This window comes from Asterias amurensis, chromosome 19 (genome assembly GCF_032118995.1).
Source record: "Asterias amurensis chromosome 19, ASM3211899v1".
Classification (NCBI taxonomy): Eukaryota; Metazoa; Echinodermata; class Asteroidea; order Forcipulatida; family Asteriidae; genus Asterias; species Asterias amurensis.
Window position 1 is genome coordinate 1,402,692 of NC_092666.1, and position 27,983 is coordinate 1,430,674.

At 40.2% G+C, this 27,983-nt stretch overlaps 2 protein-coding genes across 3 annotated transcripts in view; one reads left to right on the forward strand and one right to left on the reverse strand.

Moving 5' to 3' along the window:
- Window positions 1-27,983, forward strand: part of LOC139951266 (uncharacterized) — a 221,555-nt gene that overhangs the window by 94,796 nt on the left and 98,776 nt on the right. The gene's annotated exons all lie outside the window — the stretch shown is intronic.
- LOC139951233 (uncharacterized) overlaps window positions 3,547-27,983 on the reverse strand; it is a 108,570-nt gene continuing 84,133 nt past the window's right edge. For both annotated transcript variants that reach the window (XM_071950010.1, XM_071950009.1), the window contains 19 exons: window positions 27,226-27,374; window positions 26,503-26,759; window positions 25,219-25,323; window positions 24,450-24,674; window positions 23,850-24,012; window positions 23,230-23,428; window positions 21,975-22,084; window positions 20,772-21,011; window positions 19,734-20,059; window positions 18,790-18,970; window positions 17,579-17,800; window positions 17,004-17,278; window positions 16,115-16,368; window positions 15,246-15,534; window positions 12,436-12,637; window positions 11,498-11,697; window positions 10,750-10,889; window positions 10,078-10,358; window positions 3,547-8,079 (listed from right to left, as the gene is read on the reverse strand). In XM_071950010.1, the coding sequence (XP_071806111.1) occupies window positions 5,867-8,079; window positions 10,078-10,358; window positions 10,750-10,889; window positions 11,498-11,697; window positions 12,436-12,637; window positions 15,246-15,534; window positions 16,115-16,368; window positions 17,004-17,278; window positions 17,579-17,800; window positions 18,790-18,970; window positions 19,734-20,059; window positions 20,772-21,011; window positions 21,975-22,084; window positions 23,230-23,428; window positions 23,850-24,012; window positions 24,450-24,674; window positions 25,219-25,323; window positions 26,503-26,759; window positions 27,226-27,374 (6,031 nt within the window). In that variant the 3' untranslated portion in view covers window positions 3,547-5,866. The remainder of the gene's footprint in view (window positions 8,080-10,077; window positions 10,359-10,749; window positions 10,890-11,497; window positions 11,698-12,435; window positions 12,638-15,245; window positions 15,535-16,114; window positions 16,369-17,003; window positions 17,279-17,578; window positions 17,801-18,789; window positions 18,971-19,733; window positions 20,060-20,771; window positions 21,012-21,974; window positions 22,085-23,229; window positions 23,429-23,849; window positions 24,013-24,449; window positions 24,675-25,218; window positions 25,324-26,502; window positions 26,760-27,225; window positions 27,375-27,983) is intronic.

A 27,983-nucleotide genomic window follows, 5' to 3' on the forward strand; every position in this document is an offset into this window, starting at 1 on the left:
AACGTAGTTTTTGAGAAAGAGATAATTTCTCACTAAAATATTGAAATACTTTTCAGGCTTGAAACCTTTTTAGGCATCTAGAAGCAGCCAGAGACGCGGCTGGCATCCTCCCTTTGGTCGATTTGCACAGTCAAAACGCGATTTCCAGAGTCACAATAAAGTAAAAAATGGCCGCTTTTCTTTGCCCTGTGAATACATTTTTAACTTTCGGCCCATCCAGAAAAGCACAATTTGCGCGAGTCAGTATGGCTTCTTGCGGATACCCTATCCGAGTGTGCTGGTTCAATTGAACACCGTCACTATTATATTTTTGGCTGCAATGATGACTTTTGGTCAAATTATGACGTCACCTTTCGACAAAAAAAATGTAATTCCCCAATTGCGAAGTTTTGCATGTCCCCATATGGGAAAAGTGCCCAGGATGCCTTACCTGGCTAAAAGTGGATGGGTGAGGCATTTTTGTGAAAATAAGTTTTGATTTTGGGCTGTTTTTTGTCAGAAAATCAAAATAATCAGCTGAAACTTAAACGTGAGACTTGAATTGATCCTCTCTTAATAATTGTGGCAAAAATCAGCATACCTATAAAACTCTATACCTTTAAACCAGTGTAGTGAAAATTACTCGGTTCCGAGTTCTGTATTCCGAGAACCCCTCGGCTGTTATTTTTTTTTCTTTAACTAGTGGAGCGGTTCATCAAGCTAAAAAGCATGGGGCAGAAATTAAAAATGAACGGGTTGATAAACCCTTGCGGGCGCTTCGTCAGCGACTTGATCAGAATTTGTCATTTCAGTTGTCAAAGACCAGTTTTTTTCACTGGTTTTATCCCAACATATGCATAAATAACAAATCTGTGAAAATTTGGACTCAGGATTGTTCATCAAAGTTGCAAGCGAATAAAAAAACCATCCTTGTTTAATTAATTTTGTGTGTTGCAGATGCATATTATAATTATTATATTATATTATTAACAATAAAAAGGCTTCAGCTAAAGTTGGAGTAAGAAATTACTTCTTTCTCAAAAACTAAGTTACTTCAGAGGGAGCTGTTTCTCACAAAGTTTTATACGGTCAACAGCTCTCCATTGCTCGTTACCAAGTAAGTTGTTTTGTTGACAATTATCGTTAGTAAAAATTACCAACAGTGCCCATTGTCTTTAAAATAGCTCCATGCTCTAAAGGCACTGGACACTATTGGTAATTGTCGTAGACCAGTATTCTCACTTGGTGTATCTCAAATTTTTTATTATGCACAAAATAACAAACCTGTGAAAATTTGAACTCAATATTGGTCGTCGAAGTTGCGAGATAATAATGGAAAAAAAACACCATTGTCACACGAAGTTGTGTGTGCTTTCAGATGCTTGATTTCGGGACCTCAAAATCTAATTTTGAGGTCTCGAAATCAAATTCGTGGAAAATTACTTCTTTCTCGAAAAGAACGTTACTTCGGAGGGAGCCGTTTCTCACAATGTTTTATACCATCAACAGCTCTCCACTGCTCGTTACCTAGTAAGTTATTTTGATGCTAACAAATATCCTGAGTAAAAATTACCAATCGTGTCCATGCCTTTAAAATAGCTATATGCTTTAAAGGTGACAATTCCTATTGCCAGTTACTTAGCAGATACACATGCACCGAGTGTGCGGCAATACAATGCGTACCAATGATTACAGCAGCCTATAGCTTCAACCTGCAGAATGCATTCGAAATTAATTACTTCAAATTTGCTTTTGTCTCTCTTCCAGCTCTGTAGAGCTTGCTTATTATAAAATCGGACATACCCCCCCCCCTCCTCCTTCAATCATTTACATATAATCCCAACCCATTTTTATCTCCGGAGAATGGACCGTCTCCACACAGACAACTCTACGCGGTCCCAAGTCGTGCATCACACGGCCTAACCTCATCAAGAATTTACCGCTGCCGTTCGGCGGTCTCTTGGACCCGCTGGCGCCGTCTAATTAATACGTCGGTTCCACCACAGCGAGCACGGTGTTCCTTGGGGATTTCGCCCCACTGCAATGGATAGTAGTTAATGGGTGAACGGACGGTAACAGACACGGACAATAGCTGGGATGTAAACATGGATTTGTTTTGACAGTAATTGGAAGATGGGAGCTGTGAGAGGAATAGCGAAGGAGTAGACCCCTAAAAGAGTCCTCTTTCTTCCTATGGTGAGGTGTTCCAGCGACAAGATAACTGAAGATGGGTAGGAGTGACTTGGCTTGAATAAGTGCGAAGAAACTGTGATGACGAGTCATGCGAGAGGCGAATTGTTAGGGCAGGGGTTGTGAGATTGGAATTGACGAGGGGTGAATAAGGCGGCGAGGTATGAGGCTTTAAGTAATATTTGCTCTGTGTGGTTTAAAGGAGAGTTGGTCATTATTTTCTTGTCTAATGTTAAAGTCATAAGGCCATTAGAAAATTGTTTCTTGTTTCTCGTCAACTGATCTCGGAAAACTTAATGACTATGATCAATGCAGACCGGTTCTACAAGACTTGTTTTGTTCCACACAGTAATTATTAGTTGTCATGTTAAAGTCATAATGCCAGTGGAAATTACGTTTGGTTTCTCGTTGACGATCTCGGAAAATCTAAGAACTAATTTTTTTTTTTTTTTTACCCAAGCAAAAATCAGACTTATAATAATAATAGTAAGAAATGAAGTCTTACATAGCGCACGTGTCAACCAACAATGTACTCAAGGCACTGAGTTATATACAAACTCAAGAAAGACTGTTATTGAAAGTTATGAATTCTGGGACCCAATTATGTAGCACCTGATAAGGGTTTATAAGGTGCTACGGCGCATACAGCAGCCACAGCCAGGAACCCGGGGCGAACCCCTTCTCTTTTCGATAAGAGCACTGGGTTCTTTTACATGCGTATACACAAAACATGGGACCAACGGCTTTACGTCCCATCCGAAGGACGAAGCAATGGTTAACTGCTCGCTTAAAGCCATTGGACCCTTTCGGTAACAGTGTTGTCCAAGGCCCACACTTTGTGTACCACAACTTCTATATCAAATAACAAACAAAAATTTAGGCTCAATCGGTCATCGGAGTCGGAAGAAAACAACGGAAAAACCCACCCTTGTTTCCGCGCGTTTCGCCGTGTCATGACATGTGTTTAAAATAAATCCGTAATTCTCGTTAACGAGAATTTATATTGTTTTTCTGTTTTCTCAAAAGGTAAAGCATTTCATGGAATAATATTTCAAGAGAAGTCTTTCACCATTGCCTTCTGTAAACCCTGTAAGTTATTTGTAAATCTGTGAACTTTTATTTTTTTTTATGAACCGAAAGGGTCCAATGGCTTTAAGGACACAAGTGACTTTAGCTCATAAAGCCGATACATTTTTTTACACATTTTTTTCATTTTATATAATATGGAGTCGTATACTCCAATCCAGAGACATTTTTATATATATATACAATAACATAATGATAATAATACATCACATCTTCAACCGTCCAGGACCAACCAAATAAAAACATAACTCAGAAAAAAGAGAAACACATTTTCTACATAACCAGTATTCATCAAGTATTCACAATTCTGTTTTAATTTCCACAAAACAAGTCAAACAAGTCTCAAAAATTTAAACATAAATCAGAAAAAAATACACAGACGGAAAGACGAAGCTTAGCAATCGTGTTTCACACTCAAAACCCCTTAACTTAATCATTTAACAAAAGTAGGTATTAGTTATCTCATACAGAACTTTCGGTAAAAGAGGGGCGAGACGTCCCCCCTTTAAAAAGGCGCAATTTTTAATTACATGTTCATATATTACTCACTTCAGTGTTTGTTAAGATCTCTACATTCAAAAGTCCAACACAGGGTCTCGCCGTACGGACACATGTATTTCACGCCTAAAATGTGATCGTTTGTCTGCCAAGTAAATATTATAGGAATGTTTAATTACGCATGGTACTTGAAACACATGCAGTAGTTCAAGCCAAGACATTTTAATTGACCTTTCTACGTAGCAATTTTTGCGCTTATCACTTTTTGCTTTGCCAAAATGTTGTAGTTTGCACGCCTGGTCGAGGTTGTCGTTTTACAAAATACCCAAATATCCAATCCAACATATAATTATATCCAAAAACATGTATAAATGTACGTTTTGAAATTCTTCTCCAAACATGTACAACTTCAACAACAAAAAATGTTTTAACTTTCCACATCGCAAACATATTTACATCTATGTTAAAACATTATTATGCCAAGAAATATTAAATTCTTAATACTAACTTTATACAAAATTAAATCTTTTTAAAGCTCAAATACATTTTAATAGAAAACATGCGTGTTATCATCATGTATAAAATGTACAAATCTTGCGTTATTAAAATTAAATTACAGTATCACAAAATAAAGTTTGATTCGTTATTTGGCAGAATAGAAAGGAATCTTCTTTTGGACGGAGTCTTCTTTTGGACGGAATGTTGAATAATCTGTTAATGAAAGTTTGTAAAAAAATTCTGACAAGAAATTAAATTTTACACTGTAATTATGGAAGCCAACAAATCTGGATACAATTGATAAACAATAATATAATATTTTTTATAAATGTATTGCTTTCAGAAGCTTAAAGACAGTGGACACTATTGGTAATTACTCAGACTAATTATTAGCATAAAACCTTACTTGGTAACGAGTAATGGGGAGAGGTTGATAGTATAAGTATAGTACATCGTGAGAAACGGCTCCCTCTGAAGTAACTTAGTTTTCGAGAAAAAAAAAGTAATTTTCCACGAATTTGATTTCGAGACCTCAGAATTAGATTTTGAGGTCTCGAAATCAAGCATCTGAAAGCACACAACTTCGTGTGACAATAGTGTTTTTTCTTCCATCATTATCTCGCAACTTCGACGACCAATTGTGTACAAATTTTCACAGGTTTGTTATTTTGTGCATATGTTGAGATACACCAAGTGGGAAGACTGGTCTTTTAAAATTACCAAAAGTGTCCAGTGTCTTTAAAAAAAGACTGACCGGATCCTATTAAACTTTCTTCATCGCTAGCCTTGTTCAAAACTTCCCAAATGAGGACTGCATAACTTTCCCTTCGTTTGGTGTCTTACTGCACCATGAGCATCATAAGATGGATACTGTGCATTATAAATGCCCATTGTTACAAAGGTACAATGTAGATAAGCCTATTTACAATAAAACAAACCAGGGAAAAATTCATTCCAAAAGGTTGTAGCGGTTCTACGCAGGAATAATAATTCGTAATTGGAATACACAATTTGAGAAACGTTTCTGAAGGTTACGTTTCTAAAATTGAAACTTTCAGAGATAAAAACTAACATCTTTTTCTGTAGCCAAATTACTATGAAGTTGAAGATTCTCAAAATGCTTTAAACTATCAAAAGCTGCTGCCCTTCCAACAAAGATAGTTCTTATTTCCATTAATTTTAGAAGTGTTTACCAAACATAAACAAATACCTTCACTTTAAGCCCCTGTTCAGCAGAAGTCACACTTTTACGCAAGCTACAGTGATTAAATACAATTTTACAAGGAATAACTTTAAGGGTTTTGATACCTTTTGTAATTAAAGTATTTGGCCATGACATGAACACCTACTCACTGTGAATGAAGATGTTTGTAATATAATTTACCTAGTTTCAGCTTCATTAGTCATCAAGTTGTTGAGAAAAAAAGTGAAAATCCCAATTCTGACTAAAGTAATACATTTCATTTTATTGCTTGTCTGTTTATTGAACGTTTTTATGAGTCTTTTCAATCTTTAATATGTAGTAGCTCATAAATATATTTTGGTAAAGCGCTTTGATGCAGTGCATAATGTTCTGTCAAAATGCTTCAGTATTTTTTAATGTCTCCCCTTCTCTTTAAAACTGTGGCTCATCCTTCTTGGAGATGCCTGTACCAAAGAAATCATTATCCTCTTCTTCTACTGGTTTGCTCTCTGGATCGTCTTTAATCGTTTTCTCCTCTGTTGCCTCGTGCTCATTGTCACTTGTGACTTTATCTGAGGCCTCATCCGCGGAGGGTTCGCTTTCTCCATCTTGTTCATCCGCGGAGGGTTTGCTTTCTCCATCTTGTTCATCTGCATCCTCTGGCTTCTCTGAGAACCCATTCTCCTCTTGGTGTTCAGGTTCTGCTGGCATCTCAGCAGATCTCTTGGAGGTTCTGCTTTGAGGACGACTGGTTGGAAGACCATCTGGCTTGCCTTCTAGAGAGAGACCGTTGCTCTGAGATGGCGCCGGGGAAGCTGGTGGAGGATCATCCACATCGTCAGATTTGTGATCAGTCTCAAGTTGATTTGATTTACTTGACGTTGGTCGACTACCAGCTCTTGAGCCTGAAGGTGAAGGCTGGGTTTCTGCAAGTGATTTCTTGGAGCTGGCTGAAGAAATCCTAAGAGGTTGAGCTGCCTCCTCTTCGTCTGGACTCGGCGACCTCCTTTCAGACTTTAGCGATCCAACAGGTGAGGCTTGCGCTCTCAGTGAAGGCGAACGCCTGGAGGATCTTGAATTAGCTGGGGATGATGGTTTAACAACCTTGTCCTGGGGATCTGCTGGACCTGGTGAATTCCTTACAGACTTCTGAGATCCAACTGGTGAGGCTTGCTCTCTCACAGAATGTCTTGATGACTTTGAATTTGCAGGAGATGATGGTTTTTCCAGTGGTTGATTCCTCTGTGATGAGCGAGTAGAGCTGGCAGATGGTTTCCGACTTCCTTCTTTCTCGGCAGATCCAGCTGACTTGACAGATATCTGAGACCTGTTCAGAGAAGTACGATCAGCTGACTTTTTGTTGCTATACAAAGACTGTGCTGATTTAATACTTCCTTGTGAGTTCCGATTGTTTTCGTTTTTAGTTCCTGTGGACTTTTTGGACTTGCCAGACTGCAAGCTTGTCCTGGACTGTCCAATTGGAGCCTTCTTTTTGTCATTGTCTAGGCTTTGGTGTAAAGATCCAAAGCTAGATGCCCTGTAAGCAGTTCCTTGATTTCCGGAAGCAGTTGACTTCTGTGAGACAGCTGATGCAGTGCGACTGGACTTTGCCGATGCCTGACTTTGCCTCGATTGACTTGAGGCAACGGACACTCTGCTCTTAGCTGATATCTGAGATCGCTGAGAGGCAGAGCTTTTTCTGGAAGCATTTTGGGCAGCTTGCTCTTCTTCCTTCTTCTCTTCCTCCTCATGATCAGAGGCACTGTTGGACTGGAATGAATGATGGGACTTAGAGGAATGACTGTGAACAGAGTTCTGATCGCTGTCCTTCTGTATCCCACCGCTGCCACCATTTTCCTCTTCCTCAGCATCACTGAATGCATCGTCATCATAACTACCAGCATCATTGTCTTCACTACTAAGCTCTGCTGGAAGAGCAGCAGGTGCTTTCTCCAATGGTGGAGAAGGAGGTATAGAAGCATCATCTTCCTCTTTTGTAGATGATTGACGACTCGGCGGCAATGATTCCTCGCCCTCTTCTGAACCCAGCGACCGATGACTCAGAGAAGACGCCAAAGATGCTCTCTCATCTTCATGGCTACTCCTTGAATCTTGTTCTGGCTGCTCTGCAGAATCATTCTGTTCTCGAACAGAGGGATCTGCATTTTGATTTGTGTTGACATTACCTTTTTCGTTTTGAGAATCACGATAGTCGAATGCAGAGTGTTGATGCCTCTCACGCTCGAGCTGGGCAGAGCGAGCCGTCATCATAAAGTCCAAATCGACTTCGTTCTCACCACCTTCTTCTTTTGCGTTCTCTTCCTCGTTTTGTTCTGTGTCTGCATCATTCTCCTGCTCAGGTAGCTCAAGGAGCTGTTCTGAAGCTGGTAGAAGTGTCACTGGCTGCTCTGTGCGGAATGACTGTCTGGAACGAAGTGAGCGTTGGGAATGTGATGAATGGCGTGACGCGGGATCGGCATGAAGTCTAGGGTCGTGAGGATCATGACCGTACAATGCTGTGGAGAGCTTGGACATGACAGAGGCTGAGCGGTCACTTTGTGTATCATCTTTTACCGGGACGGGAGGCTCTTCATGTTTGCGGTGTGAAGGCTTCGGCCATTTTCTTGCACAGTCTTCAGGTATTCCTACAAAGAGAGAAGAAAAACAGAACCATTTAGCTTTGAAGAAAAGCAACTTCATAAAGCTACAAAGATAATAAACAGCTCTTTTCAGTAGACAACTTCACGAGAAACTTTGTTCTTGATGGGGTCTGTACTAAGACATCACATTTATCTAGAAAGGATGCAGTAGAGGAACATTTGTCTACAATAGATGGGGTAGAGGGACATTTATCTATAAAGGATGCAGTAAAAGAGACTTTTCAAAACACACAATTATTACACAAATGTTCCATGCTGGGGTGTGAACCTTCATATAGTCAACTGGGGGAAATCCATCTGATTCGACTAGTAACTGAGCTAGAGTTTATAATTCCATGCACAATGAAAGGGTGTTGGTATTAACGGCACTAATATCATTCCTAACATGCAAACCCCACAAACATTTACAACAAACTTTAACATTATAAGTTCACAAATAGGGTACATGTAAGTGGAACGGTGGAACTTGAAAGTAGAGTTCGGGCGGTGTGTTCTTGGCCAAATTCACTGTTCATAGGCCCAAAACAATTAAGAAACACAACCCGAGAACAATACACTCGGAACAAGATCACACACCACCTTTCATCTGGGGTTTCGACAATAACACTTTACAAAATGTGGGCAGCATCTCAAGAGAATGAGTAAATTTAACTAAATAGGTCGAAAGTAAGGGCTATTTCTACCGTCAGGTTTTCCAACTATTTAAAAACCCAGCCTATTTGACTGATGCTACTGCGTAGTCACATTATTTTGATCAGTGCCGAATCACTTTTCGTGGCGCTATATCACATCGCGATTCTGCTTATTCTCAACTATCCACAAATAAGCCGCCAGAAATTCGGCCATAGATAGCACTTCTACATCCCTCATTACCAACAATTCCAAATGCCAAGTTGGATTTGGGATGTAGATTTGGGTGAGAAAACAAAATTATCATCCAGCCAGAAAATAGATAACTGCAGCTGAGAAGCTAAATTGCGAAGGACATTTCAACGTGTTCGAGAAGTAGGCATGCAAAGGTGCCCTTTGCCAGCCAGCCCCCATCAACACAGAATAAATGAACAATTTACACGGAACACAGGAACAGATTGAAATTGTTTGATTTTTTTTCCGGAGAGAGGAAAACTAGAAGGTCCGGAGAAAAATCCTTTGTGACATAAGAGATAACCAACACAAAACTCTATTCACATTTGAAAATCACATGCGAATAAAACCTACCACCATCAATGACTTTGTTATTATTTGTCTTGTTAGTCCAGTGATGTGTTTTTATAAACAAACAGACAAACAAAAGATTAAACATGATTGACTTGCAAATCTTCTGCTTAGTAAATCACAGAGCAATGTTTTCAGGAGAGCTGCGTCAATCCGCTGTACATGCTGAAATAATTTTTGTGAAATTGTTTTACTAATTTCTCAGGAACTACAGCACCTAAGCAAGTAATATTTTAAGGGAAGTTTTCTACCATCAGTATCTTTAAACCGTGTAAGTTTAATGTAAATCTGTGGACTTTTGTGTCGTACAAAAAGTACCCAAACCCTTTAAAGGCACTGGACACCTTTGGTAATTGTCAAAGACCAGTCTTCTCACTTGGTGTATCTCAACATATTCATAAAAATAACAGACCTGTGAAAATATGAACTCAATTGGTCGTCAAAGTTGTGAGAGAATAATGGAAGAAAAAATCACCCTTGTCGCACAAGTTGTGTGCTTTCTTTTTCTTGACATCGAGACCTCAGCTGAGGTCTCAAATTCAATTCAGATGTTTTAGTGAGAAATTACTTCTTTCTCAAAAACCATGTTACTTTTAGAGGGGCCGTTTCTCAAAATGTTTTTAACTATCAACAGCTCTCTTGCAAAAGAGAGTACAAAGTAAGTTTTTATGCTAACAATTTTTTTTGAGTGATTACTACCACTTTCCAGTGCCTTTAAGTGTGACACTTAACCATTACTGCTTCGTCAATATCGAAACAAACATATACCTGGATCTAGTATTAATGCAGCTCCAGCCAGGATCCAATCTGCCATCGGAGCAGGACACGCAAGCTCTAGAGTGAAAGCACAGATCTGCCTGGATCTATTCATGAACACAGGGCAGGTGTATCTGGCTAGCTCTGGCCCCTCCGTTCGCTCCTTGGCTTGGTTCTCATCCTCATGATGGGAGGCTGGGTTTGCTGAGCTGACACTCCTCTCAGCATCCAGGGCGGGGGCATCGAGGCGGACGGGGCGTATGTAGATACTGGGCATCTTAACTAGGGTAGACCTATAACAATAAAAATAGTAATAGTTTCTTATAAAGCTCATTTTAGTAATAGTAACAGTTTCTTATAAAGCTCATTTTATAATGACAATCTCTATGCGTTTTACATTAGTGCCCTGGTCATTGGACCAAAAACAATCCTTTAATCTTTCTCAGCTCCCTTTGGCGCTCAAAATGCTTTTTCATACACAATATCAACCTCTACCATCGCAGGTACCAAAATTATACCACTGGGTGAGAAGAAGCAGTTATAGTAAAGTATCTTGCTCAAGGATGCAAGTGTCAAGACCGGGATTCGAACCCACACTCTGATCATGACTTAACCACCAGAACTTGAATTTGATGCTCTTAACCACTCGGCCATGACACTGTTGATTTCAAGACTAGAACTCACCCAGCGATGCCGAGGCAGCCATGTTCCAGGTTCCAGCAGGCTCCTTCTAGCCAGACATCTCGTAGATACATACCGCCCTCGTGGATGATCTCAAAAGAGTCTGTGTCTACAGTGGTGGACACCTCGCATGTGATACCAATCTGTAGTGGGCGCAATGACGGGAGAAAAGGTTTAAAGCCATTGGACCCTTTCGGTACAGAAAAAAAAAAAAAGTTCGCAGATTTACAAATAATTTACAGGGTTTACAGAAGGTAATGGTGAAAGACTTCTCTTGAAATATTAGTCCATGAAATGCTTTACTCTTTGAGAAAACGGTAAAACAATATAAATTCTCGTTAACGAGAATTACGGATTTGTTATAAACACATGTCATGACACGGCGAAACGCGCGAAAACAGGAGTGGGTTTTCCCGTTATTTTCTCCCGAATCCGATGTCCGATTGAGCCTAAATTTCCACAGGATTGTTATTTTATATATAAGTTGTGAAACACGAAGTGTGGGACTTGGACAATACTGTTTACCGAAAGTGTATAATGGCTTTAAAGGCACTGGACACATTTGGTAATTGTCAAAGACCAGTATTCTCACTTGGTGTATCCCAAAGTATGCATAAAATAACAAATCATGGTGTTTGTACATCCTAGGGGGCATGGCACCCTTGGATTCACCTCAAGTGCCATTTGCCATTTGGATGTACAAACTCCTTTTATATAGCATACAATTGAAAATATAGTTAGAGAACTCTACCTGTGACATCATGCATCCTTCCAGCGCAGACTTCTCATGTCTAAGGGCTGTGAAGACGGCAGTGGGGTTAGCCAATCCACCCATCCACACCGACATCAGACTTCCTTTGGGTGGCGAGGGTCTGTCTGGATCCTGGGAGGAATTGGGAACCTTACCCTCTTTAACCCACGCTCTCAGCTGACTGTAACGTTTCAGAAGATCTAAGGAAGAACATTGATATCCAATCAAATTTGTCAAATTGGTAAAAAAAAAAGGAGTTGACATAAAACATAAAATTACAAGAATTTAACAGCTGGACAGGTCTTTTCAGAATTAAGAAATCTACTCATTTCATTTCATTTCATTTTATTTGCTAGCTAACATGAAAAAACACATGTATTAAAAAATTGCACATCAAAGATTTACAAGAACAAGCAATACAATGGTTATAATAAGAATACAAATGTAAAAACACTAGCAAGTTACTGAGACACCTGGCCTGGATGCGGGCAGATATAAGGATTGTGTAGGAAACACCTCCAGTGGAGGTGGAACACAAAACACTAGAGACAAAACAAAAGACAAGAACCCTGGCAGGGAAAGCCATTAGCGACAGAAAGTCACTTTCAAAGTGGCTGACCTTTTGGTTCAAGATAATAACGAATATTAACAAGACAAAACACACCCTCCACAGGAGGAATACGTATTACCCACCAGCCAAGCCAGGCAACTCAGAAATAAAAGACAAGCAAGAATAAACATAAATACATTTAAAAAAATTGAATGTGGACCTGCCAGCTGATAGTAGAATATAAATATAAAGAATATAAAGCGAGACAGTTCTCTAAAGAACAAACTCTACATGGCAAGTAGATACACACATGGTGTCTTTGAGAAGCCCTTCGTCTCAAAAGCACTATACAAAAACTGGTTATTCTTCTTCTTCTTTGTATTATTACCTGTGACCCAGGAATGAAGTGTATGTCCCAACGGCTGCCGATTAGGATGTACCCATGAGACTGGTACCAGCTCCTTCTGTAATGCTCTAGCACACTCAGTGAGGCTGGGTGCCATACCTCTCTCCCCGCCCAGGAGGTGAACCATGAGCTCATGCAGTGTCTGGCGGACATGACACAGCAGAGAGTTGAACCAGTGACACTCCTGTTGAAAGGTCAAGTTGTTCAAGTTTAAAAGAGTGATATTGAAGAATGAATGTACAAAGTTTAAAGGTATAAGTGTAACAACTAGGCCTCTCTGTTCTACATGCATGACCCCACTCTTTCTCCCTCTAAAACAATACAAAATCAAAACAGAAAAGGATGGAGTTGAAAGGTCAAGGAGTTCAAGTTTAAAACAAACAGTGATATTGAAGAAATATCAAATTTTAAGGATTGTTTAGAGCAAAAACTAGGCTTATCTGTTGTTTTAGCACAAGCATGACCCCCCTGTCTCTCTATAGAAACTAAATAAAAAAACATGTACATGTACTTGAAGAATGACTTAAACTAGCAACACTACTGCTAAAAGTTAATTGACTTCAGAGAATAAAATGCAGATTTAAAGTTAAACATGTAAAGAAACTTACAAGGTAACAATTAGGCCTATGTTTTGAAACATATAAGATATTTTTTACTCTCTCTCTCTCTCAAAATAACTAAATAAAATTAAACAAATAAATAAATACATTTAAATATAGGAAGGAGTTGAACCATAGACAGCCTTCTCATAGTCAAGCAGTTTCAGTTCAAATATAAAACAGTGATATTGAAGAATGTTATACATTTTTACAGAATTTAAAGGAGTTTTTATAGCAATTAGTATTTGTTCAAAGTACATGCATGGCCTTCCCGTGTGTCTCCAAGAAGAAACAAAATCAGAAACAACACATGAAGGAGTTGAATCAGTGACACTCCTGAGGAAAGTTCAAGTAGTTTTGAGTAAAACAAAGTGATATAAAAGAATGAAATGCAGATTTGCAGAGTTATAAATGACTTTACAGAATCAAATACTGTCCGCCATCAGGTGAACAATTCTTTGTCACCCCCCACCCCCTCCCCTAAAAAAAATGGGGGGAGGTAAACCAGTGACACTCATACTGAAAGTTCAAGTAGTTCAAGAATAAAAAAACAGCGATAAAGACAAAATGCAGAACAATTCATATGTAAACAATAATAAATACACAGTCTGAAATAATGTAAAAACTCTTTATAAAAAAAGGAGAAAACATAAGCAGGGGGAGATGGAACCAGTGACACTCCTGTGGAAAGTTTAAGTAGTTCAAGAATAAAACAGACATAATGCAGATTTATACTGGATGTCAACAATAATAAATACACAGTCCAAAACAATATATTGCAAACTCTCTGTGTAAAAACGAAGAGAAAAGTGAAAGCAGGAGGGAGGTTGAACCAATGACGCCCCTGTGGAAAGTTCAAGTTGTTCAAGAATAAAACAGTGATAAAGACAAAATGCAGATAAATACAGATCTGTAAACAATAATTAACACACAGTCTGAAATGATGTACAAACTCTCTGTTTAAAAACAAAGAGAAAAACACAAGCAGGAGGGAGGTTGAACCAATGACGCCCCTGTGGAAAGTTCAAGTTGTTCAAGAATAAAACAGTGATAAAGACAAAATGCAGATAAATACAGATCTGTAAACAATAATTAACACACAGTCTGAAATGATGTACAAACTCTCTGTTTAAAAACAAAGAGAAAAACACAAGCAGGAGGGAGGTTGAACCAATGACGCCCCTGTGGAAAGTTCAAGTTGTTCAAGAATAAAACAGTGATAAAGACAAAATGCAGATAAATACAGATCTGTAAACAATAATTAACACACAGTCTGAAATGATGAACAAACTCTCTGTTTAAAAACAAAGAGAAAAACACAAGCAGGAGGGTGATTGAACCAGTGACACTCATGTGGAAAGTTTAAGTACATGTAGTTTAAGTATGAAACAGTGGGAAGGACAAAATGAAGATACAAATTTGAACAGCTTTACAGTAATAAATTTAAAGTCTGACATGTCCATTTCCTCTCTCTCAAAAACAAGCACATAAAACGGTGAGAGTTAAACCTGCGACACTCGTGTGAAAGTTTAAGTCGCTCAACTTTAACACATTGACAAGGACAAAATGCAAATTCAAACAGCAAAACAATAACACTCAGTTTGATATGTAAGTTTTTCCTCTCGATAGAAAAAGAAAAGCAATCACGGGAGGGGTGGAACCAGTGACACTCCAGCCAACAGTTCACCTAGTTTAAGTAAAGAGAAAGCGACAAAAACAAAATGCAGATTAAAACAGCACAATTAGAAGAGTAATTACTCAGTCTGACTTAATTTACAACTGCTATCCTAAAAAAAAAAAGGGGAGGGAGTTGAACCCCCGACCCTCCTGCCAAAAGTTCAAGCAGTTCAAATATAAAACACCTCCAAAGAAAAAAAGTCCACAAGGCTTTGCATTAATAAATATGTAGTTGGACATCACGTACAATTTATATCAATACAAAAGAAAAGCAAACAAAACAAGGGGGAGTTGAACCAGAGTCACTCTGGCCTAAAAATTCAAGTAGTTCAAATATAAGGCAACACAATGCAAATTTAGGAGGATTTGCAACAATAAATATTTAGTCAACACAACAGTGATATGGACAAACACAAAGCAAATGAAATAATTGTAAGAAGTTATAGTTATAAAAAATATCGCCAATTCTCCCGTAAAACTGAAGGAAAAGACACACTAGTGCATATTTTTCTTTACCTGCAAGAGTACATAGCCAATGGACTGTGGCATTTCTGCACTTGTCACACTCAGCAAGCTCATCAGTGAAGGAGCGTGGTATGGGAACGTGTAACGCTCCTTCTCATTTACCACATGTAGAGGGAGCTCTCCAAGGTCAAGCATCGGTGGTAGCTGCTCTATTACGCCGTCCATCGCAGCCTGCACTTTGGTCATGTTGAGGGCGCTCTTTGTAGGATCGTGAAGCGCAGAGGGACCAGTGTGCTGTAGCTCGTACAGGGTGTCGAGGTGGTGTAGAAAGTCATTGCCACTGTGGAATGAAAAATGAAAAATAACCTTTATTTAACTTGATGACAGGCAAACTGTGACTAAATTATGGTAAAGGCGCTTTATCTACGAGCATCTTCATTTCATTTATTCATTCAATCTGATTTTGAAGTCTAAGACTCTCAGAAAAGCCAAATTAATCATAACATATAGCCAAGAACCTCATGGAGAAGGAAGGAAGTTTCATCTTTAGATGTAAGAGGAAAACCCAGAGAATTATTCCAAGGAAAACCCACACAGTCAGGAAGGGACTGTAAAAACCCAATTCACATAGTGCCCCTGGCAGGATACGAACTGGGGTCCCAGAGTTGAAAGGTGAGGAAATATATACCAATACAACCTGACTAAGACAGGTTTTTGGGGCTAAAAACATCCCTTTAATCTTTTTCAGCTCCCTGGTCTACCATGGTGCTCCAAGGGCTTTTTCATACACAATATAAACCTCTACCCTCGCAGGTACCCATTTATACCCCTGGGTGAAGAGAAGCAATTATACTAAATCATCTTGCTCAGGGACACAAATGTCATGACCATGATTTGAACCAATGTCATAACCACCCTACCTGATTTTGTTGACGACTTTGCGAATTCCCTCATCCAGACTCAATGCTTTCACTGTTTCACGCCCTTCCACCCATTTATCTTCAAACCAGCGGGCGTAATCCGTTGGGTCCACGTTGGCAGGAGGGGTAGGGAGGGGTACACCCCCTAGGTTCAGGGACTCCGATTGGCTGGTTGTGGTTGATAGAACTTCTTGTACAATGGTGTTGAGATAAAGCCGGTCCCAGTCGCTGGTGAGAGTGTTTCCATAAACAACCTAAACAAAATAATAATAATAATAATAATAATAATAATAATAATAATAATAATAATAATAATAATAATAACAAAAGGTATTTGATAATTTAAAATGCCTTGTAACATAGTAGAATTTTTCAACATAAACCATGTAAACTGGCAAGGTTAAAACCTAAAAGATAACTGATCCTAATTATTTGTAAAAAAACATAAATTTTTCAAACAAGACAAACTCATGTATTACTAGAATATGTTGAAAAAATATCAGACTCAAAACTAAGAATCGGACTCAATCCCCATCACTCAAAACTCTGACTCCAACTAGACCCAAGTGAAATGAGACTGGGGCTCGACCCGAGTGACTCAAGACTTAGACTTGAACTCAATCCAAATCACTCAAGATTATGGGTCTCACATGGACTCGACCCCAGTGAATTAAGACTTGGGCTAACCATCAGTTGGGGAGGTAGTGCTTTCTGCTCAGCCAGCAAGGCTTCTGATGGATGATACCCAAGCCTACATCCGTATGTTTCAGCCACAGGAGTAGCTGGCAACAGCCCCTGGAAATAAAGTTGATTGTAGCCCACACCTTGGGTGGCCTTCAGGCCTTGTGTGTCAGGCGACTTGCATTAAAAAAAACAACTTTTACTTTACCTCTGCTAGAAGTCTACACAGCTCCTCTACGGCAACGACCTTGCTACCTTGACCTTCGACATTTGATCCCAGTATGACATCCATGGCATGGTTAGGCTGGATTTGGCTGAAGCCATACCAGCGCGTCAATCCGCGAGTACCGAACATCTGTCGAGCGGCTAGCAGGCCATGAACGACGCAAGCTCCGAAGGCGGCTCCACGAATGTACATGGTAGATTGGTCCTGGACTCTTTTCCAGTTCATTGGTGTGACTGCGTCGAGAGCTGATACAATGGCTGAGGGACGATAGTTATAATATCATGTTATAAAAACACAAAGAAAACTGACTGAGAAAAGTTTTAAATAATTTGGGGTAGAGCAAAGAAAAAAATTACTGGAGCAAGATTTAACCATTACCTCTGGGTCACACCAAAATAGCTCTCAAAATGTCCAAAGTAACCGATCTCGCAACTTTGACGATCAATTGAGCTCAAACTTTCACAGGTTTATTTATGCATATGTTGGGATACACCAAGTGAGAAAACTGGTATTGACAATTACCAAATGTTTCCTTTATCGTAAATACTACCCCTCACCTGTTTTTAGGAGATCATCCAGTGAGGTATCAGCGATGGGTACTTCAGGTCCTGGTTGGGCAGGATCCTCGGAGCCGAGGAGCTCATCGCTTAGGTTATCCCAAGAGATGATGCGTAGAGCCTGAAGTAGAGCATCAGAGAGCTTCCCACTAGGCTCTGATGTCAGCCAGATGCAGAATCGAGACTTGGAGTCTGTGTTGATGGGGTTAAGTCCCAACGGACCTGTAGAACCACAAACATGCATTGCAAAATTGGAATCAATATCCAAGACAAAAATTAAAAAATTACTTGATGGCTTGCCATCAATTTCACCAAACTCTTCCAAACTTTATGACTAATTTTTATGACTTAGGACGAGTTAGGTTCCGTATCCATAGACGTTGGGACGCATTGAACCCATCCTAAGTATCAGACGAGTTACTCGTCCTAACTCGAGACAGGTTTAATCCTAGCGTTTTGTGCAATCGGCTGCTGACCCTTTAAGTTTTCTCTGTAGCCTTTGAGAAAGCATCCGCTAGGGTCAAAACATGCCAGTAAAAACCCTTTAACAACTATTGTATTCATACCATACATGTAGGTCCTTTTGGTTGATAAGCAGTCTATTCGTGGGTTTACAGGCCCTATCAGAGAGATTTGCCTTTAGATTTTTTCACAGAACTTGGGAAAGTACTGATTATTCAATGCTTATTACACATCGGTGTAAGGGTGAAAAACAAAATAAACTCAGTGTGGTTTTGTTATTCAGTTGAAAAACACAAGACTGCTGGACATGTCCGTTCATAAGTTTACAGGCCTAACAATCCCTTGCCCATCTTTGCAATCATCTGTGCGGGACAGCCACAACAGGGGTTTGTACAGTAATTAACAGATGCAGATTAAAACTACTGGCCTCGTGCCTGTGGCTCAGTGTGATATTCGAACTCTGAGGTACCCCTAAACTTCTTAACTATGGCCCTTTTCATACTCTTTCTCTTCCCTGGTGAATGCAGCCAAGAAGTTTTTTTACCACACGTTCAACCTTATGTACTTTTACACTGTTCCCACCTAGGTCCCTATTCGTTGAAGTTCCAGCTGCACATTCAAGAATACCCGTGGTTTTACCGCTTACATCTACTTCGGAGCAGGGGTGAGTATTACCCGGGTTTTGTCATTCGCCGCGACAATCCCGAGGAATAGAGTAGTCTGAAAAGGGTTATATATTCAAATCTTACCTCCAGTATTACCAACTCTGATAAGTTGATGACGAAGGCCAGCCAGCAGGTTAGCCGAGGCTAGATGGAGGTCTTCTATAACTAGCCATCCATCGTTATCAGCTGCCGTGTCGATAGCGATGTCGATACGAGACTCCGCCCCATCACCGAGGGTAATACAGTTAAAGCTGATGTTCTTAGTCTGGGGTTGATAACAAATCAACAGAGAAGTATTAATAACAGGTTCATAAAAGTGCACATCTAAAGGTGCATTCGATCATCTTCCCTGTGGCTACCCTGCGGTACTCATTCGGGTGAGCCCCTGACAAGAGCTAATCGAACGATCACATTCACCCTCTCATGGTGACGTCATGCACCTCGGGCCAGCCCCAAGTGACCCGTTCCACAAGCAGGGCATTTGGGGCTGACCCGGGTGAGCCACTGGAATGGGGTAGACCGGGGGCAACCCGGGGAAGCTAACCGAACGCACCCTTAGGGAGGTTTGCGTTGCCACCATGTGAATATCTGTTTTCGTGTAGTGTTGGTTTTGAAAAGAAGCGGTGGTTAACGACTCAACATTTCAAAACTATGCTTTGATTATCTTCAGGAAAATGCTGGATTCTGTTGCTGGAAGCTGCTTTGGAACTTGGCTCAGTGGTGCTGGAAGGTGGGAACTGGAAGTATATCAAGGCTCTTGACAAACAAAGTTAATGTCTTCAAATATGCACTAAATAGTTAATGGCCTGACGTTTTGACCCTAGCAGAGTCTTTCTTGACAGCTAAATGACAACACAATACACAATATCAACAGATAACAAGTGTAGAACAACCTGTAACAAACAAGACAAAATGTAACAAGAAACCAGGGAGGTAAGGAAGATCAACAAGGGATGCTGCAACAGAGTAGATATAAAGTCTTAGAATTAGAAGTATTATGCAATTAAGTTATGCAATTTAAATCTCACCTGAGCAATTCCACGCAGCACGTCAACAGGTCTCGTCTTCATTTTCAGGCTACCAGGGAACTGTTGGTTCCCGAAGGCCGGTGTCGGTGGCAGCAGCACCAATACCCCAAGTAGTCTCTCTTTGCTACCCAGAATGCTTCCGATGGAGCTTGGGTGGCTGGTAACCGAGGTCAGGTGCCGTGTAACGTAGCTTCTGGCCGTTGTCGGGAACCGGTCAGGGCGTAGGAGACGCAGGAGTATAAGCTGGTGGAACTCAGTCAAGCTACCCAGGTCTGGGGTGGACTGAGCTGAAGTCTGCCCCTCGTTATCAACTGGCCTATGTTCCTCTAAAGAGTTCACAAAACCAAACAGTTTGCCTCAAATTCCAGATTTTTTGTACATTATTGAGTTTTAAATTTAAAATTTCAGGAAAATGTCTGGGAAAACAAATTTGATGTGTTTTAGAACTATAGCGACAAACCACAAGAAACATCAGGAAGATGTAAATTTAGGATATGACCTTTGCTACTATGCAATCTTTTGGGTCAATGGGCTGCTATGGGCACTTTAGTCTATTTAGATTTAGGTTTTGTTAGCGTACGTTTAGCGCAGTGACCACTTTTAGTGGCTGTGACATCATCACTCTTTGCGTGTTTATGACATTTTACACAATCTGATTAAGTGCAACGTTTTCTCGACACAAGTAGCAGCGGCACTACACGTAAATACAAACGAGTAATAAAACTTACTCAAGGTCTGCAATGTCCTCTAATTTTTGAGAAGAAAAACACATTAACCTTTATAATTCATTGGATGTTGGATTCCTTTGGTGATGTATTAGTTTTGGTTCTCTGTTTTGCTATTTTGAATATTGGGCCTCCTGCAGCTTTTTGAAAACGTAACCTGGTTGTCATCGAAAACTGTACACAGCTGCATCAGTGCATCAGAACGGTTATGCGTACTGATAGCTCAAAGTGGTATGTAGTACACTTTAACCGTGTATCAACAAAACCTCGCTAATGTCTACAAAATGAGTCAATAAGAAATTGCATTCTTTACCTTCTTCTGATGTCATTGGTCGATACGGCATTGGCTCATTTTCGGGTTCAGCGCACTTGTACCAAGCCTCCCACTCACTGCTCCTCTGTGCAAACTGAACACATAATCCATCAAGGGGACCAGGCAAGACAGATATGGCCATTAGGTCTTCCCACTTGTCTTGTGTTAAGAATCCGGGGACCGGTGAATCGCAGTCAAAATCTTCAAGGGAAAGCTCCATGTTGCCGAGCCCTGGGTTACCTTAGGAGAAAAAAACATTCATTGATTGTTAAATTTTGTTAATTTCAATTGCAATTTTATTTAAAGGGTAAGGGTTTATTTGACAAAAAAAACACAAAAGTCCCAAGATTTACACAAACTTGCACGGTTTAAAGATACTGATAATAGAAAGCTTCCCTTAAAACACTATTTGCTGAAGTGCTGTAGTTTTTGAGAAATGAGTAAACAAATTTCACATAAATAATTTTTGTCTCGGTGAGGCGGAAACTGAGAAATTGATTACGGGTTACAAGGTGCTGCGGCGCGTTCAACAGCCACTGCCAGACACACCAGGGGAAAATCCATTCTCTTTGCAATAAAAGTGTAACTGGGCTCTTTTACTGCATTTCACAACACAAGGGATCGGAGTGAAGTCCCATTCAAAGGACAAAGCAATAAGTTAAGTGTTTTGTTTTTAGGGACACAAGTGTCATGACTGGGACTCGAGCCCACACTCTGCTGATCCGAAACACCACAGCTTGAGTCTGGTGTTCATCACAACTCGGTCTTGACATGCCAATAAGGTATAGAGTTTAAAGTTTAAAGCCATTATACACTTTCGGTACAGAAAAGAAAAAAAAAGTTCACAGATTTACAAACAATTTACAGGGTTTACAGAAGGTAATGGTGAAAGACTTCTCTTGAAATATTATTCCATGAAATGCTTTACTTTTTGAGAAAACATTAAAACAATATCAATTCTCGATAGCGAGAATTACGGATTTATTTTAAACACATGTCATGACACGGCGAAACGTGCAGAAACAAGAGTGGGTTTTCCCGTTATTTTCTCCCAACTCCGATGACAGATTGAGCCTAAATTTTCACAGGTTTGTTGTTTTATATATAAGTTGTGATACACGAAGTGTGGGACTTGGACAATACTGTTTACTGAAAGTGTATAATGGCTTTAAATGATAAACTTTTGGACTGTTTCCACCATACCTTGTAGTAGGAGGGCTAATTCTTCCTCTGAGAATAGTTCCGTTGTCTCGTACTGGATATTCAGACAGAGCATTGTGGAGAACAGCAGACGATGCTCTTCATACAATGACCTTCAGAAAATAAACACAAAAGTTTACAAAACTGAGAGCTTAAAACAATTTGAGATCATGTTCTATCAGCATAGCCTCATTTACAGGCAACCATTCGCCAGGCTGACTGCTACCTCTATAGCCCTTTCCCAAGAGCTGTTTGTATTTGGAACAGGCTACCAGTGGCTGCAGTCACTGCAACAAATCTGCAATGGTTCCAGAGAGAAGCACTGCCAGCTATAACAGGGATGGAGCTTCCAACCTCTCTCAGGACAAATTGACAATATCATCATCTTTGTAAGCAGAATCTTGACAGCACAAACATAGAGCACAGATGGATTTTGCAACCCACCCCCTCCAGGACAGCAGGAATGCTTGTAAGAGAGTATAATAGTTCAAGATTCAAGACCAGGCAATTCGAGTCAGTCGAGAGATCATGTTCTATCAGCATAGCCTCATTTACAGGCAACCATTCGCCAGGCTGACTGCTACCTCTATAGCCCTTTCCCAAGAGCTGTTTGTATTTGGAACAGGCTACCAGTGGCTGCAGTCACTGCAACAAATCTGCAAGGGTTCCAGAGAGAAGCACTGCCAGCTATAACAGGGATGGAGCTTCCAACCTCTCTCAGGACAAATTGACAATATCATCATCTTTGTAAGCAGAATCTTGACAGCACAAACATAGAGCACAGATGGATTTTGCAACCCACCCCCTCCAGGACAGCAGGAATGCTTGTAAGAGAGTATAATAGTTCAAGATTCAAGACCAGGCAATTCGAGTCAGTCAATGAGCCAATTTGTTGAGTTTCTATAATGGTGACTTGAGTGAGAGATAATAATTGATTAACTACAATAGATACAGGGGTGCGTTTCACTTGTGCAAACGTTTGGCCACAATTTTGAGTGGAACAAGTTGTGCAAGCCACCGTTGACGAACGTTGGCAGCCTTAGCCTTAGGCGGACATATTTCTGAGGTGTTGGTGGGTGGTTTTCAAATGACGGACAAAAGCAGACGATTTGATGACTTTCAATTGAGTAACTGATAACTGTCTGATGTTTTGATAGATGGTTTGAGTTAGGCAAACAACGATTCATTCATGTAAAATTTTTATGATGGTGACTCTTGAATGAGTTTCAATCGAGTATCTGTTAAAAGAACTACTCACTGTCTGATGTTTTGATAGATGGTCTGAGTCAGGCAGTCAACGAGTTGTTTAACTTGATTGGCTGAGAGGCTGTTGTAGTCCACTCCCTGCGTGGGTAGATCTGGTAGATCGGCTGCGGCTATCTGAGCCATGATCTGATGCTGGAGTGATTCTGCTTGAGTCTGGGTGTCCTCTTGGTTGCCTGCATTGGCTGCATCATCTAGAGAAAATACAACATTAATAATACACAGTTCTTACCATTAAGTGAATCACGCAGCAGTGTCGGCAAACTCGGGTTGGTACTCACCAGTTTCGATGAAAGTAGTTTTCAACATGATTTTTCTTAGCTGATTAAAAAGTTTATGAGGTGTAAACATTGTGGTTTAGAGTTTACTAACAGTTTAGAGTCTATAAGTTTTGGTGGCCTGACTAAGAAATTCTTACATGGAGGTTTCCTGTGATTTATATCTCCAAAGCAAGAATATTCAGGGTCCCTCTCATATGCAATGTGCTTCATTTTGGTTGGTAACAAAAATTTTCTTGAGCAAGATTTGCCTGTCCTTGGCTCAACAGCTTCAAAAAGCTTGGGCCGAAAATTGATTGCGGTTTTAAGAAATTTGTGCAAAGTGAAAGAGGTATACCTGTTGAGCCCGGAGCTTCACTCCCATCCTGGGTGATTCCACTTTCCTGGGTGTCTTGATCAGTCTGAGGGGGTGCATTCTCTGTGAAGCGGGTGCTGGCACTCACCCCTAATGGGCGTAAGGGGGAATGGTGACCTCCCACCTCGGTGGCACTATCCAAGTCCTTCATGAGCAATCACAAAAAGGTAACATTATCGGAAAGCTCCACTAAAGAAAGAAGCTAGAAATGAAACATCCTTTTCATTTGGCAACTCACACCTGTTATCTCTATGTAATTCCTTTTCTAAACGGAAAACTTATTTTGTATTAGCATTTTCATTCCTGATAAATATCATCAGAACAGGGTTGAAACTACCATTGAAAGAAAATGTGCCAATGTATTTTCAATAAACAACTTGACTGCAAACCCCTTTTTCAACGTTTTTCAGTTTTATTCTCTCACATCTGTTGGTGTTTCTACTTTCACATCAAGTATAGACTATGCTCAATTCAAATGTATACCATTTTTTTCTTTCTTCAAATTACTTAGATCAACAAACAAATAATTTTGATTGATCAAATCACATTTGTTTCTCTCCTTTAATTGGTCGATTTCTTTACCTCTCCGTCATCGCTGGCAATCTCCTCTTCCTGGTCCTCGCCGACGGCCTGATCAAACATCCAAAGGAAGAACGGCAACGAGAACTGGTACTCATGCTGCACACCCATCAGACTAGCAGTGATAGAGAACAGCATGGCGCCTCGCTTGGCTACGGGTACCAGCTCATCCCGGATGTTGTCAAGGGTTTCTAAGATACGCTCAGCCTCAACGAGCTTCACGTAGACCTAAGAATGAACATAAAATTCAAGACAATCTTAGACAATCTGTCCAAAAATATATGTGGCAATGTAAGTAAGTTTGGTGAGATTAGCTACTTACAAATAAGATTTGAATTATGGAGCTCTGAAAACGGAGTCCCAGAAACGGTTTCTCGACTTCACTGTAGTATTTATGGAAAGTGAAAAGCCTCCAGGACTTGTTACACTAGTATACTTCAAGAATATAGTGGTAGCACTTAAAGACTACCCAATTACATTTGCAAATAACATAATAAAAGAGGACAGAAAACAATGTTCTTGGTTCTCTCCTACGCCATGACGGTTTTTCTCCAGCCCCTCTGGTTTTCCTCCCTCCGAAAACATCAAACATTGGCTGGCTGCCCTAGCACTCTCGCATGCCTGCGGTTTAAACACACTGTAGCTGCATGCATAACAATTTAGCTTCTCAGCTGCTAGTAAGGATGATTAGTCTCACAAACTATTGTTATTATGAACTCAGACAGGAAATTTAAATGGTGTTACCGCAAACTTAATTGAGAATAAAACATACCTGGTCTTTATTATCCACAATAGCGGAGACGTAGTCAGTGTGAGCTGTGATGTCACCAGAGCTAACCTCCCCCTCTAGTGTCTGAAGTAGTTGCTCCTCAAGGACCTGGTAGAATCAAACACAAAGGGTGTTGATGAAGAATCAATGGGATCAAGTTTTATCTTTAAAGACAGGGTCATAGGTTGCGTTTTGTCAACGAATGTTGATTTATACACCAATTAAAAAAAAAATGTGCATCCCCTTAAGGTGATCCTCTGGCTGCCACTTCCCAGGTTGTGTCATAAATAGTGGAGTGATTTCCGGCTACACAGCAGTTGACAATTGTATGGCTTCCGACGTGCACCTCCGACCAAAGATATTGACAAAATAGGGAGACCGCCAACAAAGGGCTAGATAGCTCAGTTGGTAGAGCGCTGGCACGTTAATCCGGAGGCCATTGGTTTGAGTCCCACTCTCGCCAATTACTCTTTGTTCAACCCCAAATCAAGTTATAATGAAACATACAATAAAATTCAAATGTGAAAATTTAGCTGAATACAGTGTCTATTTGCTGAGAAAACAGCAGAAATGCATGCTGTTTGTAACCAAAATGCACGATCAGTGACTTGCCATGAATGGTGTGAATAAAGATTGCCACGTGAACTCCAATCCTACAATCGTATGAAAAGAATTTACTTTGGTGTTATATAAACATTGATAATTTACCGTGCAATGTAAAACAAATTTGGATCATTATTAGTCCCCTGACTATGACTAAAGCCCGGTTCATACTTCCTGCGAATGCGAATGTGATACGAATGTTGACGTCACAAATTCGCAACGAATAATTCGCAGCAGTTCAACTCCCCTCAACTCAAGTGCGAGTATTGGTGCGAAGGGAGGGTTGTAACGTCAAATTCACGTCAAATTTTTTTCGCATTCGCATTCGCAGGAAGTATGAACCGGGCTTAAAGCCAGCTAGTGGAAAAGCTGAGACCAAATAAGAACCCACACGGCAGCAGTGAAGCTGATAACGATCCAATAAGCTAAAGAAGCCCCGGTAGTAGTAAAAAAGCAGGACAGGTCTTTTTTTTCTACTTCGCGGTAGTAGAATATAAAGCAACACAAAATCTACATATCTACACAAAATCTATGTACACAAAATCTACACAAAATCTACACAAAACCTACAACAAATTTATTTTGTCTATAAAACAAAATCTACCTGGCAAGTAGATACACGCATGGTGTTACTGCAAACCAAATATTCTCATTTTCAAGACATGACAGAAAGGCGAAGTGTACCTGTAGTGTTGATCGATGCTGTCTTATCGCCTTCAGTACTTTACGACGCTCAGCGTAGAGGGCAGGAGACACCCTCCAGAACGCTCTGGCAAGCAGAGCTTCCTTCAATGCCTCCGGAGATGGGCTGTAGTTTATCAGTGTTGTGGTAGAGGCAATGCGGGGGGAGAACTGCGGGTTGGGTAGGGACGTTGTCATTGACACACAGAAATTCTGGTGACCAAGGAGACGACGCCCACAGTACTTGATGAGCCTTGCATCTGGGTTTTAGAAAGAGAAGGGGGAGGGGGAGGTAACTTTTGAATCAATTTTGTACCATGAAACTAAACAAAAATAAAAGTAAGCTGAGAAGATGTACACAAAGAAGTAAAATTATTTATTTTTTTATTTATTAATGTTTTTTTTTTTGGGGGGGGGCACTTGCCAAATTACACCTGTTTCACACAGGCTGTCCAGAGTCGCGCCGAACCAAATTCTGTATTAAGTACATGAAAAGTTTGATGTCTGAAACAATTAAGAGCGACTGAACGCACTAGAAGTTGTAAGGAACAACTCTGGAGCGCCTTGGTTTCAGACGTCGATCTTGCCATGAGCGGAGCTAATGTGAATGCTATGTTCGCCTGTCTGAAAACAAAACTTTGGGTCGACCTAGAGTCGCTCCTAATCTATGGTTCTGCACAACTCTGGCTGAAATGGGTGTAAGTTTATGCCACTGCCGATACATACCTTCTGCTGTACTGCACTCATTGCCGTGGTTAGCATGGTGAATCAAAGGCATGACCATACTGTCCAGTCTCTCATCACAGTTCACTAGGACCAGTGGAAGGCCAGAGAGAATGGCCTTCTCAATCTGAACAACGATGGATGGATCAAACCTGTCAAATAAAAACATCAAAGACCTTTACATTATTATGAATCCTCTATATTCCATTATTCTTTTGCTTTGTTTAAAGGGGTTTGATACCTTTTGTTGGCCATGAATCCGTACTCACTGTGAATAAATATGTTTGTTACCTTATTAGTCATCAAGTTTTTGAGAAAAAAGGGAAAATCACTGAGCAATCTTTTCAGGAGTGTCTCTTTTTACATGCTAAAATAATTTTAAAATGTACTCACTTCTCACAAAACCTCAGCAAGTAATATTAAAAGGGAAGCTTTCTACCATATTTCAGTAATTTTTTAGCCTACGAGAGAGACTCTGCTAGGGTCAAAACATCAGACCATTACCTATTTTTTGCTTTTATACCACAGCCGTCGATTTCACAAAGAGTTAGGACTCGTCTTATCTCAAGTTAGGACGAGTAACTCTTCCTAACTTAGGATTAATCTTAAGGTCTGCATGCTACAGTGCAAGGTTGGGACTCGTCCTAAGTCCTAAGATTAGTCTTAAGTTAGGAAGAGTTTTGTGAAATCGACGGCTGGTATTATAGGTTGATGAGCAGTTGCAACAGCTAATTCTTCTTTCTCACCCAAATATTACAATG